General features: G+C 46.0%; 2 protein-coding genes and 1 long non-coding RNA gene across 15 annotated transcripts in view; 2 read left to right on the top strand and 1 right to left on the bottom strand.

The window, feature by feature from the left end:
* The window catches only part of LOC105476892 (transcriptional adaptor 2A), a 73,754-nt gene extending 69,845 nt beyond the window's left edge, over positions 1-3,909 (top strand). For all 5 annotated transcript variants that reach the window (XM_011733200.3, XM_011733199.3, XM_071082787.1 and 2 more), the window contains 2 exons: positions 209-282; positions 2,428-3,909. In XM_011733200.3, the coding sequence (XP_011731502.1) occupies positions 209-282; positions 2,428-2,613 (260 nt within the window). In that variant the 3' untranslated portion in view covers positions 2,614-3,909. The remainder of the gene's footprint in view (positions 1-208; positions 283-2,427) is intronic.
* Positions 3,910-4,403: 494 nt separating this feature from the next.
* Positions 4,404-15,618, bottom strand: LOC105476891 (uncharacterized). Of its 5 annotated transcripts, none has more exons than XR_011615664.1 (4): positions 15,442-15,618; positions 13,603-13,711; positions 11,791-11,926; positions 4,404-5,562 (listed from the first exon to the last, which is right to left on the bottom strand). It is a non-coding gene; the product is annotated as an uncharacterized lncRNA (long non-coding RNA). The 5 variants fall into 5 exon arrangements; XR_011615666.1 differs by lacking the exon at positions 15,442-15,618 and adding an exon at positions 15,300-15,432; XR_011615667.1 differs by lacking the exon at positions 15,442-15,618 and adding an exon at positions 14,259-14,969.
* Positions 14,765-17,648, top strand: part of LOC105476890 (dual specificity phosphatase 14) — a 22,861-nt gene continuing 19,977 nt past the window's right edge. Inside the window, exon 1 of one of the 5 annotated variants that reach the window (XM_011733190.3) lies at positions 14,765-14,898. The gene's annotated coding sequence lies outside the window, so the exon portion shown is untranslated. Of the gene's footprint in view, positions 14,899-15,784; positions 15,899-16,474; positions 16,494-17,195; positions 17,597-17,648 lie in introns of those variants that run through there. The other 4 variants (XM_011733193.3, XM_011733188.3, XM_071082788.1 and 1 more) reach the window with 4 other exon arrangements.

The raw sequence follows: 17,648 nt of genomic DNA, 5'->3' as shown, positions 1-17,648 counted from the left end.
CACCACGCCCGGCCTTTTATTTTCAAGTGAATGTTCGGGTGCCCATGTTGCTAGCTAAACAGGCCTCAGGGAATGGGACAGGATTTCCTAAGCTGGATATAGTGAGCCTATACCTAGCTGGCCTGGCTGCACTGAAGTTTTTAATACTTTATACCTGAGAAATTGTCACTCCTATTAAATCTATGCTGTTTCCTTTCTCTGTCTATAGGTAGACGGAGTGCACCACCCTTGAATCTCACTGGCCTCCCTGGCACAGAGAAGCTGAATGAAAAAGAAAAGGAGGTAACAAAAAGGAGGGGGCTGGGGGAAAGAGAATAGGGGCTGATTATTCATTGAGTTGTCATTAAAAATCCATTACAGGGTCAAACCCTTGTGTTTCATCCATCTAACATACACGCACAGCTCTGGTGAATCCTAGAAGTCCAAGAGCTAAAGAGCCGCTTGTGGCAGATTTCAGAGAATTGCTTACCTTGTCACCCTACCACCATTCCTCTTTTGGGGAAAGCACATGTGGTATGTAAATTACATAATAATAGCAACTATCGTCTATTGAGCACTTACCATGTGCTACTCTACTAAGTGCTTTATGTAAATAAAATTAATTTTTTGTAAACCTAAAGTAACTTTTACATGAAAATAGGTATTTCCTATTAGAATGGCTACCTTGAAAAGTTCTATACTTATTCCAACAACATAATCATCATTTACAACATTTTTGTAAATTGTCTCCAGAGCATGTTTATAAACATAAGGAAAAGATTTTTATGTCATATATAGTCATGTTAATTTTGATTTTTAAAATTAATTAATTTATTTATTTATTTTGAGGCGGAGACTTGCCCTGTTGCCCAGGCTGGAGTGCAGTGACATGATCGCGGCTCACTGTAGCCTGCACCTCCCAGGTTCAAGTGATTCTTCTGCCTCAGCTTCCCAAGTAGCCGGGACCACAGGCACGTGCCACCAGCCTGGCTAATTTTTGTAGTTTTTAGTAGAGATGGGGTTTCACCATGTTGGCCAGGCTGATCTTGAACTCCTGACCTTGTGATCCACCTGCCTTGGCCTCCCAAAGTGCTGGGATTACAGGCATGATCCACCTTGCCCAGCCTATTTTTTATTTTTTTGAGACAGTCTCACTCTGTCACCCAGGCTAGAGTGCAGTGGCGCGATCTTGGCTCACTGCAATGGTTTGCCTCCCGGGTTCAAACCATTCTCCTGCCCCTGAGTAGCTGGGACTGCAGGCGCACACCACCACACCCGGCTAATTTTTGTAATTTTAGTAGAGACAGGGTTTCATCTTGTTAGCCAGGCTGGTCTCAAACTCCTGACTTCAGGTGATCCACCTGCCTCAGCCTCCCAAAGTACTGGGATTACAGGTGTGAGCCACTGCGCCCGGCCTGAGTTAAAAAATTATGTGACCTACTTTTTCCAGTTGCAATCATCAGACATGTCTTCATATTGATTTTATCTGTTTCTAAAATTTAAAGCCATCTTCATAAGAATCATCATCAGGAGTTTTCAGAAAACTGTGTCACATCTCTGAAGTGTGTTCCTCTTTTGGAGGAGTTCCTCTTTTGCTCCTCATATGCTCCTTTTATAATTCCCAAGATCAGTTTCCCATCTCCCACCATATATCATTAGTTCAGTTCAGATAATAAGGAAGGGGCATAGTGAAGGGGTAGTGTTAGTCTTATTTTATCCACCAGGAACAGTAGGGATTAGTTTGGGAGTGGAAGGAAATGTATGTAGTATCTATGTATTGCTGAAGAAGGTCATAGGCCAGCCTGATTCAAATATTGAATGGCCTGGAATGTCAAGCTTTTTTTATCCTTACTCACATAGTGGTGACCTCAGACTCCTCATTGCTGGATAATGTAGCAATTTTCTAGATTTTTAGCAGTTAAAGTTACGTCCTCTTAGCAAGGTCTCTTTATGTCCTTTCCCTTTGAAGTAGGAAATGTAATCCCCAAAGCAGGGACTACTGCTTTATGCTGATACTAAAAACAATGTGATGTGCCCTTGAAAATCCAAGTATCTGTGCATCCTGCCCCCACTGTGCCCCGTGGCTCTTCCCTGACCATTGGTGCTGGGACTGTACCTGGGCATTTAGTGTTTGACTCCTGAATGAGCCAGGCTGTTCCTCAGGAGCACATATCTGTAAACCCTAACACACCCAGGCCCCTGAGCCAGCTGGCATGTGCTAAAGGCTCTTCTAGCATCACACCCTGGCTTTCTCTTCCTGGGTGTGTGTCCTTAGGGAGCGTTCTCGCCAGAGAGGAAGAGACTAAATGGAATGTAGTCCAGCCACCCATCAGCTCCTATAAATAGTTGGAGGTTGATGTCACTTTAAAAAAAATTTTGCTATACCTGCTGGATTAAATTACAAAAATGACAGATGTTAATGTTTATTAAATTTGCCATGTCTTGCAGCTCTGTCAGATGGTGAGGTTGGTCCCTGGAGCCTATTTAGAATACAAATCTGCTCTATTGAACGAATGTAACAAGCAAGGAGGCTTAAGACTGGCGCAGGCAAGAGCGCTCATCAAGATAGATGTGAACAAAACCCGGAAAATCTATGATTTCCTCATCCGAGAAGGATACATCACTAAAGGCTGAGGCTCCGAGGGCTTGGGATCAGAAGTCAGAAGTTTGGAATGTGGTGGGGTCAAAGGACAGTGTGGGTGGGCATTCTGGAGAGTTTTGTTTTTCAGCTGAATTCTCATTGTGAAAAGAGGGGAAAGGACAAAGGAAACCTTAAGTTGTATTAAGTCTACTTTCTTCTCCATCCTGCTTTAAAACACTCCTGTTGTTGGTATTGTGCTGCAGAGTTGTGTGCTAGATAAGCTATTATTAAATGTGAGTGGGCATTCATTCCTAACACCTCTTGTAACTAAAAGAACCATAGTACCTCACTTCACAGTGCTGGTAGAAATAGAACTAAACCACAGTCTTTAGTCCCAGGAGTCCAGCTCAGATCCTTATATTGTGAGGTAAGTTTGCTGCTTATCTGCCTTGCCTTGAAACACTGCGGATAGATTTAAAATAAAGAGAAAGGTTTTAGAGCATAAGAAAGCTCTTGTCTAAGGGTTTTCTAAACTGACTTTTTTTTTTTTTTTTTTTTTTTTTTGAGACAGAGTTTGCTTTTGTCGTCCAGGCTGGAGTGTGATGGCGAGATCTCAGCTCACTGTAACCTCTGCCTCCCGTGTTCAAGTGATTCTCTTGCCTCAGCCTCCCGAGAAGCGGAGACTATACAGGTGCCCGCCACCACGCCTAGCTAATTTTGTATTTTTTGGTAGAGACAGGGTTTTGTCATGTTGGTCAGGCTGGTCTCAAACTCCTGACCTCAGTTGATCCACCCACCTCGGCCTCCCAAAGTGCTAGGATTACAGGTGTGAGCCATTGCACCCGGCCTAAGCTGACAACTTTTATGAGTAAAGGGGAAGAAAATATCCTTATGATAGTCTTATCCCAAACTGCATCTTTAACTTCGGCCGGGCGAGGTGGCTCGCCTGTAATCCCAGCAGTTTGGGAGGCAAAGGCGGGCGGATCACGAGGTCAGGAGTTCGAGACCAGCCTGGCCAATATGGTGAAAGCCCGTCTGTACTAAAAATACAAAATTAGCTAGGTGTGGTGGCACACGCCTGTAATCCCAGCTACTCAGGAGGCTGAGGCAGGAGAATTGCTTGAACCCAGGAGGCAGAGGTTGCAGTGAGCCGAGATCATACTACTGCGCTCCAGCCTGGGTGACAGAGCGAGGCTCTGTTTCAAAAAAAAAAAAACTTTAATGTCTGGCTTTGTACTTTGCAGTCTGCCTGTCTAATCTGCAGTAGTAGTCTTTTGAGGAGGTGGCACCGGATATAACATGTCTCTGTTATTTTTAGAATTAATTGATTAAAATGTTTTGCTATTTAATTTGTGGGTGTGTCAAATATTCTGGTAACTAAAATACACTTAAGGTGTTGGATGCCCGCCCCATCACGCTGCACTGTCTGCTGTCATATGTGTCCTGAACTCACCCTGTTCTTGCCCTGGGTTTCCCAGGATACCAAGCCCCTGAGGATGGAGATGATGCAACAAACCTCAGCTCTGCTTGGATTGAGACTTGAACCCTGATTTCTCAATGGTGAAAGGCTAGGCTGCAATAAAAGCTGCTTTTAAAACAGAAGTAAAGCAGTTTTATATATGGGACTCAGTAGATAAGAGGGTGAGTAGCCCCACCACATGTAAAACTTGGTCCTCAAACCTTTCTGCAGAATAAGAACCCAAATTTATGGTTATTTTGTTTCTGTTAGAAACAAAATTGTATATAGAAATAACTTCGTCAGAATCTACACAAATCACATCGAATAGTTGACTGATTGTTTAAATCTTTCTACATTCAAATATCTAATTAAAATATTGTGTGCTTTGTTGGAAGCATCTGCACAAATTTTGACTGTTGTAAATATGCATGCAGCTGGGAAGGGATTCATCTAGGGGATGAGAAATGAAAAAGAGACTCTCAGGACCTGAGGGAATTCAAATAGAGGGCTTTGATTTTTTAAAAAGAATGACATGTGGAAATGATCTTTTTTTTTTGTATAGTCATATCTCGTAGAAAACATTTTACCACTACCATCACCCCTAGTTGGTTGTGAAGGGATTGCCTCTTATCCCTGAAAGGTAACTCCTGTTCTGAAAAGTTGGGATGCATTAGACATCAGTGTAGGTGATGTCTGTTGCAGTTTGAAGAGTCCTTAACCTTGATTAAGGAAGGCTTCCTGGGAGAGGTGGGCTTTTGGGGCCATTATATGATAGAGAAGAGAGAAAAATGGCAGATGGAAGTGGGAGACAGTTCCACACACAGGGGGTGGAGAATGATGTGGAGGCAGCAGTGGGTGTAACGACAATGGTGCCAAGAGATTTATTTGGCTAGAACACAAGGGGCAGCTGGGTAGTTAGGAGTGGGAGGATGGTAGGACAGTCTGACAGAAACCTTGGAACCAGTTGAACTCTGAAAAGCTGATGGGAAATCATGAGGAAAATGGCATGGTTGAAAATAGTAATAGAAAAATAAGACCTAAGTTTTAAATGACTGGATTTTAGAAAGTAGGGTAATTATTTCTTTGGTATACCCAACTTTGCAAAGATACGTAGCATTGCATCCTTCCTGTTTGCTTTTAGACAGGGTTGGCCATAAACCAACTACACTGATAGAGGTCTCTCCAGATTGTCTCAGAAGAGAGAGTTTACCCTGAAACTTAATGACATGAATAAGACTTATTTACTGAAATTTTTATTGCAATTTAACGTTAAAAGTTTCTGCTGGAGTTTTATGCATATTTTTCTCTCTAAGTGGTGGGAAATACAGAACAAATCTCTTTCCATGTAATGACTCTTCTCTGTGCTCAAAGACCAAGACTCTGTCTCTTGAGATACCAATTAATACTAAATATTCACAGTTTATCTTTTCCTGGGTCCCAGTTTCTTTCCTTTTATTGTTAACTATCTTCACTTTCCCTGCTTTTAAAAATCCGAACTCAGTTAAGCAACCAGTCATTGAAATCTTCCTCAGCTGGGGGTTAGCTAGAAAAGGGAGAAAACCAATGGCATTCATCAGTAACAACAAAATCCCAGTTTGTAAGTCATTCTAGCTTTAGGAAATATGTAGGTATGTAACAAGAGAAAAAATCTCCATTGAAGAATCAGAGGCCAAATTACATAGCAGTTTGAGAAAACTCATAAATATGTATGAGTTTTATTTCTTTAGTAAACCCAACTTTGCAAAGCTTAATGCCTAGAATCCCTCCAAAAACCACTTTTTCACCCATCTTTAAGCAGACAGTGGCACTGTATTCTCAACAGCATTCTGGGGAACTTCACCCATTCATTTTTAAGAATACCTTTGTGGACACCTTCTAAATATATATTGCATTATTCTTGACAAAACAAAAGGGTTTTCTGTATCTTATATGCACCTAGCTTTTTGTTTGAATTTCTAAAAATTATATTTAAATAAAAGTTTGATTCAAGAGGTACTGCTGATCTGGAAGCTTTGCTTTCCTTGCCAACATGCTTAGCCAAATGCAGCTAACCTTTCCCACATCTGCCAAAAAGGACCATCTTTGGAACACTGGGACACTGCCATGTCTGTGGCCTTGTGTAGAAGAGTTGGCCAAGCTAAAAGATTTCTCTTTAATCAGACACAGGCTGGGTGCAGTGGCTCATGCCTGTAATCCCAGCACTTTGTGCGGCTGAAGTGGGAGAATCACTTGAAGCCAGGAGTTTGAGACCAGGCTGGACAACACAGCAAGACCCCGTCTCTACATTGAAAAAAAAAAAAAAGCAAGCTGGGTATGGTGGCTCACACTTTTTGTCCTAGCTACTTGGAAGGCTAAGGCAGGAGGATTGCTTGGGCCCAGGTAGTCAAGGCTGCTGTAAGTCATGATTGTGCCACTGTAGCCTGAATGACAGGGCAAGAACCTGTCTCTACAAAAAAAAAAAAAAAAAAAAAAATACCTAGTCCTTTTGAGCCACATGTAAGTGAAACAGAACAAGAGCAGGGTCACAGCAGCCTGAATAGTAATAGTCCTGCTGACATAGGCACTTGATTTGGGAGTGAGAACAATAGTGAAGAGCTTTTAGGCCGGTGGCTCATGCCTATAATCCCAGCACTTTGGAAGGATGAGATAGGCGGATCACTTGAGGTCAGAAGCTCCAGACCAGCCTGGTCAACACAGTGAACCTCCGTCTCTACTTAAACATACAAAAATTACCCAGGCGTGCTGGTTTACGCCTATAATCCCAGCCTCAGGGAGGCTGAGGCAGTAGAATCACTTGAACCCGGGAGGCGGAGGTTGCAGTGAGCTGGGATTGCGCCACTACACTCCAGCCTGGGCAACAGAACAAAGACTCTGTCTCAAAAAAAAGTGAGGAGCTTTTAACTAGGGAATTTGGAACCTAAGTAGCCAGTCTTTGAAATGTGCAACAGAACTGAAATGTTAGTATGCTGCGTTTGAGGGGGGAACAAATGAACAGTTTCTGAAAGGTATGGAAAACCAGTTTCTGTGTCTAATGGCAGGGAATTCTTTTTCTGTTCATTGTTTGTTGCCTTGGCTTCCAGCAGTTAAGGTATACTGCAGTCGAACTGCCCTTTGATTTGATTGATTAAGCTACAAATCAGAGACATTATTTAAGGGAAAGATGAATGTCATGCATCTGCCATTACAATTCCTTTGTCACTTGAGTAGCTTGTTATGCATTGTGTACTAGGCCCCCTTCCCTGTTGCCAGTAGGAATAAGGAAATGGAGATAGCACAGGAAGTTACCACTAAAGGGTTCAAAACCCTGAAAACTACAAAAAAAAAAAAAATTATTTCACAGATGTAGCCCTGAAAGTCACTGTACTTACCCTTGTCTTTGAAAACCCTGTGGTTAAATTTTGCCAGCCCAGACTTGGGCTGGATAATTGAGTCTGATGCACCTGTTTTCTACTTCAGAGCACCGGAATGGATTTTAGTGGCACCAAACTAATCATTTGGTTGAATTAACCTCCTGTTCTTAATCAAGCAACACTTTTTTCATCGTGGTCTGGTCTCCCCTGAGGCCATGGGTGGCAAAAAGCTTCCAGGTAGCTTATAATAATCCTGCCTTGGTCCAGAGTTGTGTTAACAGAATCAGCATCTTAGGAAGTATGGAAAGGAGAGGGCCTCACAGTTGTTTTAAGAAACCAGCACTTTCTTAAGCAGAAATGCTGAAATGCTGCCATCGAATCACCCTTATTCAGTGAACTGACAGCGAAGTGCCAACTCATGACATTTCTAACATCTCTCTCCTATCGTTGGAAAGCTAGCTGCCGAGTATACTCTCCATTTCCGAAATTGTTCGCAATGACCTAAGACTTTCTTTATACTAAACAATATGTAACTATTGATTTGGATCCCTCCCTCACCCCTCCATCCTTCATTATCATCATTTAGGGAATTCCTTTAAAACAGAAAAACATATTAAGAAGTTAAAAATCAGTGGAGGGCAGGTGTGGTGGCTCACACCTGTAATCCCAGCACTTTGAGAGGCTGAGGTAGGCGGATCACTTGAGGTCAGTGGTTCGAGACCAACCTGACCAACATGGTGAAACCCTGTCTCTACTAAAAATACGAAAATTAGCCGGGTGTGGTGGTGGGTGCCTGTAATCCCAGCTACTTGGGAGGCTGAGGCAGGAGAATCGCTTGAACCCGGGAGGCGGAGGTTGCAGTGATCCGAGATTGTGACACTGCACTCCAGCCTGGGCAACAGAGTAAGACTCTCTTAAAAAAAAAAAAAAAAAAAAAAGAAAGAAAGAAAAACAATGGAATTTGGGCTGTGGGCTCTTAATCATTTCTGATACAGTTACTACCAGAGATAACTAACTCCTAGACGGGGGGAGGGAATAGTGCATTTGCCCAACCGATGTCCCCTATAAGAAAACTGATGTTTTTATTTCAGTTTCTAATCTTTAGGAAGTTGTCAAAGATGAAAAGGCCAATTTTGGGGGTAATTTAATCGCTTTTCCCAAAAATTATTGAAAAAGAGCAAAAAGTTCAGAAATGTCTTGAAGACTCTAGCTAAGATGGATGGACTGATTTGAACTTTTAGTAGCAGACGAGACAGCAGGATTCTGGCCCTGAGATCATGGTTATTTGCTTTGGAAAGGTGGGGTAACAGCTTTTCCACACAATATCCCTAGTAGGAGCCTCTTTTTAGTCTTTTTTTTTTTTTTTCCCGAGATGGAGTCTAGCTGTCACCCAGGCTGGGGTGCAGTGGCGCCAGCTTGGCTCACTGAAAGCTCTGCCTCCCGGGTTCACGCCATTCTCCTGCCTCAGCCTCTCAGGTAGCTGGGACTGACTACAGGCGCCCGCCACCACGCCCAGCTAATTTTTTGTATTTTTAGTAGAGATGGGGTTTCACCATGTTAGCCAGGATGGTCTTGATCTCCTGACCTCGTGATCCGCCCGCCACGGCCTCCCAAAAGTGCTGGGATTGCAGGCGTGAGCCACCGCACCCGGCCTCTTTTTAGCCTTTTTAAGGGCAAACTGCAGCTGTAAAGCCACTCCAGTGGAGGTAGAAGCATTTCTCTAAGCTCTAGCCACAGATAGGCGATAGGAATGTCAACCTCACCTGGCTGTCAACCTCAACAAGAAAATCTTGGCCTTGTTCTGGGCGTGCATAGCTTCAGATTCAGGACACCTGTCAGATCTAAGATGGGCATGGGTTTTAATTTCATTTAATTTCAACTTCCAGTGATACAAATGGAAGATGCAAAGCAAAATGCTTTTGAGAGCAGTCTCCCAGGAGTGCCTCCGCCCCCAGCGACTGTGGAAAAGAAGGCGTTTGTGGGAGAGAAGGGTGGCTATAGACGTCATTGCATCATCCAGATCCCAGCTGTGACCTGGCTCAGAGTTTTCCAGTTAAAAATAACCATGGCTTACAATTGGAGGAAAAGAGTAAACTGTTGCGTCTCCATGGAAACTAGAAGTGTGTGTGTTGGGGGGTGGAAAAAGATTTCTAGCACATGTGGCAAGATGGGGTGGATGTAGGGATCAGAAGCTTAGAGGCCCTCTGATGAAAGCTGATAACCCTATTTAGCGTCCAGGAGGTAGCCAGACACTGCTCCAGGGCGCTGGAGACACTCTGCATCAAGGATTTGTTTACAATGATGTGTACATCTCGGGTCTGGTGAAGAGTTAATTTGAGCCTTCTGACTTCCTGTAACAGGTTTGCTACTATTTGGCAAAGCAAAGAGGAGATGAGCAAGACTGTAGGTTAGATGTTGCCTTTTAAGCAATCTGGGAACCTCAGCTACCTTTCCATTCACATTCTGTTTCTTAGCATATTCAGCACACCTTCATTTGCATATTCAGTAGCTTGGTATGATACATGTAGCAGTTTAGAACTAGAGGGGAAGTCTCCAGGTTTTTGGGTGCGTTTGTACATTTACTCCCCTTCAGTAAGACCAGGTTTTCTTCTTTGTTGCATGAGCTTATGCAAAGCATCATTCAATAGCTTGTTTGTCTTTAAAGGTAGGTCTCTTATCATTTCTGGTATAGTTACTACCACAGATAATTAACTCCTGAAGGGAGAATAGTTCATGTACCCTTTTTTAGAAGGTCTCTTTAAAATTTTATTTTCTTCAAATACATTCTAGTTGTAAAAAAAATTGTTTTAAGCACCCATTTTATTTTTATTTTTATTTTTTGAAATGGAGTCTCCGTTGCCCAGGGTGGAGTGCAGTGGCGCGATCTCGGCTCACTGCAACCTCTGCCTCCCGGATTCAAGCAATTCTTCTGTCTCAGCCTTCCAAGTAGCTGGGACTACAGGCGTCTGCCACCACGCCCGGCTAATTTTTATATTTTTAGTAGAGACAGGGATTCACCTTGTTGGTCAGGCTGGTCGCGCACTCTTGACCTCAGGTGATCCAATCACCTCGGCCTCCCAAAGTGCTGGGATTACAGGCATGAGCCACTGCGCCCAGCCATTTATTTATTTTTTGAGATGGAGTCTCACTGTGTCACCCAGGCTGGAGTTGCAGTGGTGCAATCTCAGCTGACTGAAACCTCTGCCTCCCTGATTCAAGCAATTCTCCTGCCTCAACTTTCCGAGTAGCTGGGATTACAGGCGCGCACCACCACGCGCAGCTAATTTTTGTATCTTTAGTAGAGACAGGATTTCACCATGTTGGGTCAGGCTAGTCTCCAACTCCTGACCTCAAGTGATCCCCCTGCTTCGGCCTCCCAGAGTGCTAGAATTGCAGGCGCCAGCCACCTCGCCCCGCCAAAACACCCATTTTAAAATTAAGAGTTTAGGCCGGGCACGGTGGCTGAAGCCTGTAATCCCAGCACTTTGGGAGGCCGAGACGGGTGGATCACGAGGTCAGGAGATCGAGACCATCCTGGCTAACATGGTGAAACCCCGTCTCTACTAAAAAATACAAAAAACTAGCCGGGCATGGTGGCGGGCGCCTGTAGTCCCAGCTACTCGGGAGGCTGAGGCAGGAGAATGGCGTGAACACGGGAGGCGGAGCTTGCAGTGAGCTGAGATCAGGCCCACTGCACTCCAGCCTGGACAACAGAGCGAGACTCCATCTCAAAAAAAAAATAAAATAATAAAATAAAATAAAACTAAGAGTTTATAGAGCAGGCTGGGCACAGTGGTCACACCTGTAATCCCGGCTACTTGGGAGGCTGAGGCAGGAGAACTGCTTGAACCTGGGAGTTGGAGGTTGCAGTGAGCCAAGATCGTGCCATTGCACTCCAGCTTGGGTGACAAGAGTGAAACTCCATCTCAAAAAAAAAAGTTTATAGAGCAAGTAACTGAAGAAATAGGAATTGTTGACATTACTGGCCCTCTACAGCTAAATGCTTTCTTGTTTACCTGCCTGGTGTACTGAAAAGATCTGAGCACTAATCCCTGTTCTGGTATTTAATAATAATGCAACCTCGGGCAGTTTTTTAACACTTCATGTCTAATGTGTGGTTGGTAATACCTACCTGACTGGGTTGATGAAGATTAAATGGGCCAGGTGTGGTGGCTCACGCCTGTAATCTCAGCACTTTGGGAAGCCAAGGTGGGTGAATCGCCTGAGCTCAGGAGTTCGAGACTACCCTGGGCAACATGGTAAAACCCTGTCTCTACTAAAATACAAAAAATTAGCTGGGCTTGGTGGTGCGCACCTGTAGTTCCAGCTACTTGCGCCATAGCACTCCAGCTTGGGCTACAGAGTGAGACTCCGTCTCAAAAAAATAAAAGAGAGTAAATGGGTTAAGGTATATAACATACCTGGTGCCACTCCTTCCTTTTCTTTTCCCACTGAGCCTTTGACATTTAGTTTCACTGCAGTCAGATATGAGCAAGTACATGACTTTCCTGTACCACCCAACTCACATGCAAAAGTCTCACAGAGGGACATGAAGATCTGCAAGAACAAATGTTAAAACAGATGTGCATTTAACAAGGATGTTGTTTATCTTGAAATTCTCATCACTGCATCATTGCTACCGCCCAAGGGTTGAATTAAGGGCAAAACATTTCAGAGACAGATTTGAAATTACCTAATTATCCTAGACATGCTGTAATGTTCCCTTTTATAATGCCTGGCTCAAAAAGCTTGATGTCAGGTTACAGAACTGTATGCATACTTTGATTGTAATTGTGTTAACAAAACTAAAAAATCTTGCATACAATCAAGACCAGAAAGAAATCCAGATGCTAACTGTTGTTTTGTTAAGTAATAAAATTGTGGTGAGCAATGCTTTTTCTCTCCTTTTTTCCTTTTTTTTTCTTTTTCTTATTTGTAATGTGACAATTCTTTATTACTTGGAAAGTACATTTTATGAGAACTGTGAAAACTTGGAAAGAAGTTCAAAGTATTTTACATTTAATAACATCTAGTTAATCCTTATGATATCCAGATAAGGTGCTACTTTACATCTTATGAAATAGCACAAGCCTTAGGCAAACTTCTGCAGTAGAAGAAATGTGTTCTGAGACTTCAATCCTGCTTGTTTTTAAGAAATCTTTTCTCCCAGAAACCTGGTGTCCAGTGTCCCTCTCAAATCTGCTAAAGGACAGTAGCTTAAAGATTTACTTATCTCAGGGGATTTGCATTTTTATAGCCATCAATGGCATATAATTTGGAATTAGAGGCACAGGCAAGCAGGCCTTCCGAATCTCTGTGAGCCACAAGACCCGATGGCACCCTGAAATCAAACTTCTGTAGACTGGGAGCCTTGATGACCGCTGTTCCCCAATTCTGACAGATCAAAGCTGTTGACAATTTGTTAACCAGAGGCAATGATACAAATGGAAGATGCAACTATTCATTCTGAGGGACCCATAAAAGTCTGATTAATCTAAGGAGCAGTCATTGCCCAAGCAATTAAGGAGAATATTTTTGGAAAGGCAGACATCAGAAACTAAGCAGAGTACAAATTTCCGCCCTCTACTTACTGTGTTAATCAGATCAGCTCTCACTCTTTGTAGACGCTGCCCTGCTTGAAAGCACTGCTTATTTACCTGGGAGTCAGGAGAACCCAAACCCTCCCTGGGCATAGACAAATTGTAATTTTATAGCAGACAGCCTCTAAAATGTTTCTACATCCAAAATAGTTGACACCGCCAGGCGCAGTGACTCATGCCTCTAATCCCAGCACTATGGGAGGCTGAGGCAGGAGGATTGCTTGAGCCTAGGAGTTCAAGACCAGCCTGGGCAACATATTATTTAAAGAGACGCTGTCTCTTTAAATAGTAATAAAAAGGCCGGGTGTGGTGGCTCACGTCTGTAAACCCAGCACTTTGGGAGGCCGAAGCAGGGGCATCACCTGAGGTCGGGAGTTCAAGACCAGCCTGACCAACATGGAGAAACCCTGTCTCTACTAAAAATACAAAATCAGCTGGGCGTGGTGGCATGTGCCTGTAATCCCAGCTACTCGGGAGGCTGAGGCAGGAGAATCACTTGAACCCGGGAGGCGGAGGCTGCACTGGGCTGAGATTGTGCCATTGCACTCCAGCCTAGGCAACAAGAACGAAACTGCCGTCCCCCAGAAAATAATAATAAAAACAATAATAAATTAGCCAGGCGTGGTGGCGTACCTGTAGTCCCAGCTACTTGGGAAGCTGAAGTGGGAGGACCACCTGAGCCCAGGAAGTGGAGGCTTCAGTGAGTCATGATTGCACCACTGCACTCCAGCCTGAAGCCTATCTAAAAAGGAAATAAAAGAAAGAAAAATTGACACCTATAAAGAAACTCACATACTTATTATAGTCTAGAAATGTGCTGTCCAGTAAGGTAGCCACTAGCCATATGTGGCTATCTAAATTTACTAAAATAAAATTTTAAATTCACTTCCTTAGTTACACTAGCCACATTTCAAGTGTTCAGTAGCCACATGAGGCTAGTGGCTACTGTATTGGATAGTGGAGATACAGAACATGTCTATCATCACACAAAGTTCTATTGGACAGTGCTGGTCCAGAAGAGAATACCTTCAAATTGCCTTTTTGGTAGAGGCATGTATAAGCCCGCACTTCCACATTCTGTAAAGGCATAAAGCGCCTCCCTACCCCAGAGCATGTCTGTACAGTCATTACATGGTCTGACTTCAGCACTTCTTTCTACTTAATCTCTAAATCTCTAAATCTTGACACGCACATCACACACAACACAAACTCTATTTTAGCCCACCTCCCTCCTCTTCACTGACTCTTCATGGTAGGTTTAGTTCCCATAATCCATGAAAATGCCTCACTCCTTGTCACTAGAGCTTGTTCTGGAAACCTGCCTTCAGTGTAACAAGCTGGAATGTGAAGAGGGATGCATCTATCTGTGCTGCTGAGTCATTGAATTGACTGAAGCTTCAAGGACTAGGGGGTGCTGAGCAGAAAGGAAAACACAATCCTTTCTGTTAGAGATTTGCTCTTTTCGTATTGGCATGTAAACAAGTAAGTCACTAAGTGAACTGACGTCACAATTTAGTATTAGGAAGATGCTTTTCCCAGGCACGATTTGAACTCAGTGGTTTCCTGAATCTAGTAAAGTATGCTACTTTGTTTTCTCTTAATTTTGCCTAATTTTAAAGCTTTCTCTTTTTATGAAGACAAAAATAAATCTCTCTAGACCTTTTTCGTTTCGCAGGATTATCATTAAAATTATCACTAACTTTTAGATATTCCAGCACGCATCGGATGACTCTGAAGCCGGTTGGGCAGTGGAGATCGGGAAGAACATGAAAAAGCTTCAAAGCTTTTGGTTGAAGACATCAGGAGATGTAAACTCCAAACGCGGGCTTTACTTCTCCCCCGCACCCCTCCCCGCAAACCCATGCCTACTCGTTTGACTGCTCAGCAATTCTGAGGCCAACGATTTGCAACGGCGAGGAGCAGGGGCTGGTGAGTCAAGGACTGGGCATGGAGTCAGGACTCTTAGGTGCACTGACTCACGGCAGAGCCTTGAGGAAGTCGCTTTGCCTCCCACGTGTCTCCCCTCACCTGCCAGAGGCGGAGGGGAGGCGGGGCTGTGCTAGAAAACGTCCGTTTCGCACCGATTTATGTTACAGATGGGCAGACCTGAATTTTAAAAGACCCCCAGAGTTACACAGCAAATGAGCCATCAGTGAATGCCTGTGTCCCGCCTGCGCTCCGGAGAACCCCAGCCCTGCCTCGGGGGCTCGGGCGGTGGGTGTGGGCTCCGAGACTCGGACAGCACCTTGGCGTGGCAGGAGCAGGCGGAGATGCGCACGGAGGTTGGAAGTTCACCTCCTCCGGGTCTCGGGCGCCACGGCTGCCCGTACCTGTTCCAGCAAGGGTCAGCCAGGGACTGCCGCGCTACTGATTTTCCCTTCGCTCTTGGGTCCCAACTCCCGGGCTCTCCGGGCTGGGGAGGCGGTGGGGTGGGGTCGAGGCCGGGGCTCGCCACCTGCGGCGGCTTCACACCTGTATCGGATTTGCTTTCTCGCCTTTAATCTTCTCCAATCCCGAAAGCACCCCAGTAGAGCGCTCCCGCAGCCCGCCTCGAGCCTGGCTCATAGGCAGACGCTGACTGGGGAAGCGAGCGGTCGTCCGTGTGTGAGGCAGGGTAAAAGACCGGAGGACTCGGACAGAGGGGCGCCCTGGAGGCGGCGGCTACCTCGGGAGCTAGGGGCGCGCCCGGGCCACCCCGCACCGCGCAGAAGCCCAGCGCGCACGCGCGCCTCCAGCCGCCCCGCGCGTTCCCCCGCCCCGCGCCGCGTCCCCCCACCTCGGGAGAGGGCGGCTAGGCGCAGGGAGCGTGCGCGCGGCCCGCCCCGGGCGCGGGCGGAGGGAGGAGGAGGCGGCGCGCGCGGCGCTCAGCCCGCAGAAGCCGGCGGCCGCGCAGTAGGACGCAGCCCTATCCGAGACCCGCGCCGCGCCGGTAGGGGACCCGCAGGCCCGGGGGTGGGGGTTGTGGGGAGGCTGTTGGGGTGGGGGCGGGAGGGCGGGACTTCGCGCTTCGGGTCCCGGTGCGCAGGGGGCACCCAGAGGCCCGCGCGACCCCGCCTCTGGAAACTTTGTGCCGGCGCCCCCACCTGCTCCCCGGCGGTCCTTGACTCTTCGGGGCGGCGCAGGGAGGAGAGGCCCGGGAACCCCCGCAGCGCACCCTTGCCGGCCCTGGGCGTGCGCCCCCTGCCGCTCTCCCGCCGCGCCACGCCGCCTCCGCGACCCTGTCCGTGTGCCCCGGGGCTCCAGCATCCTCGGCCGCGCCTCCCCTCCGCCGCCTGCCAACCCCGCGGAGGCCGCCCGGTCCCGCTGGCATCCACCCGCTCTGGAGCGCGCCGCGGCTTTTTGCATCTCTCGTAGGTTTCTTGAGCATGGATAGAAGCAACTTGACTTTCAGCGATGCCAAGTCTCCAACTTGAGTTTTCCTCTGCGGTGGTAGATGGGTGTGCGCGGTGCTAACATCTGTCTTTTTATTTCTCCTAAGTACCCTTGCTCCGGAGCGAAGTTGAGTTATTGTCTGTAGAGAGGAGGTGGGTGCTGTGGCCGCCTTAAGTGGATTGTATAACTGTACTTTATTTAGGTGGATGTTGCCAGTGGTACCAGCCAGTGTTATGGTAACTGGGCATCCCAGAGGCTAGGGAAGGAGGAGCGACGTACAAATGCAGTTGTACTATGCAGGGTTTTTTGGTTTTGTTTGTTTGTTTGTTTGTTTGTTTGTTTTTTAAGCCACCTTGTACTTTCTAACTAGCAGGACCTCCGAACATTTAACGTGTGTTAACTCGTTAGCTGTTCATTATGGTTTTATAAGAGAGGGGGTTGGAGAGCATTACCATCCCGTTTTACAGATGTAAAAACGGAGGCGAAGAGCAAACTCCGGGTTCCTTAGTAAGCTTAAATGCATAGGGACCAAGAGATTTAACCCAGAGTCTCCTGGAATTCCTAGTCCCTACGGCCACTCAGAAGTATAATGGAATGTTGGACCGTCTTCCCTGACATTCTACAGAGCACTTAAGAGTCAGAGAGGCCGAGGCCAGCCGGCAGCTCCAGGCCTGAGACTCAGCTCTGCCACAAAGTTAAGTCACACTGGACAAGTCACAGTTTCTCCCCGCTCATTTCCTTCCTGCTCTCTAAAAACAGGGGAACAAAGGTGCTGTATTCTTTGCAGAGTCGTGCGTGTGTCTGGAAGCTCCACTCCCTTGAGCTGCAATTTGGTTATTGTTAGTTGTTGTGGACTCATAAAGGACCCCAGTCTTGGTTCCCTTGAGAAACGCAGGGAAGGAGGCACCCCCACAGTGAACGCCTCTTCGCCAGAGACGCCTGAGAATTCGCATCAGGGACACTTCACATCAGGGACAGGCCGGGGCAGAGACCCTGACCTGGGGGAGGGACGAGGGTTGCCACGAGGAGGTAGGAAGGAGCCCTGCACAGGCGGCTTGACACATGGGCCCTATTCCTGCCTCCAGCTCTGACTCATCTTCTGACGCTTGGGGGAGGAGAGGTAGTCGCTTGATATTTTTGGCTTTCCCCCATAAAACTGGAGACAGTTTCCTTCATTCCAAGTCGTTTTAATGTCAGTGTTGAACGTGTCTGTCCTGAGTTCTCATCTGAAAGCTTTCATATCGGTTGACTGCAGGTATGAATTTTGTAATAATAATTAATAGAATGGCGTAAATGTATATTCATAT

This window comes from Macaca nemestrina, chromosome 17, assembly GCF_043159975.1.
Source record: "Macaca nemestrina isolate mMacNem1 chromosome 17, mMacNem.hap1, whole genome shotgun sequence".
Classification (NCBI taxonomy): Eukaryota; Metazoa; Chordata; class Mammalia; order Primates; family Cercopithecidae; genus Macaca; species Macaca nemestrina.
The sequence above is the reverse complement of the archived record's forward strand: the minus strand, read 5'-3'. Positions and strand labels throughout refer to the sequence as shown.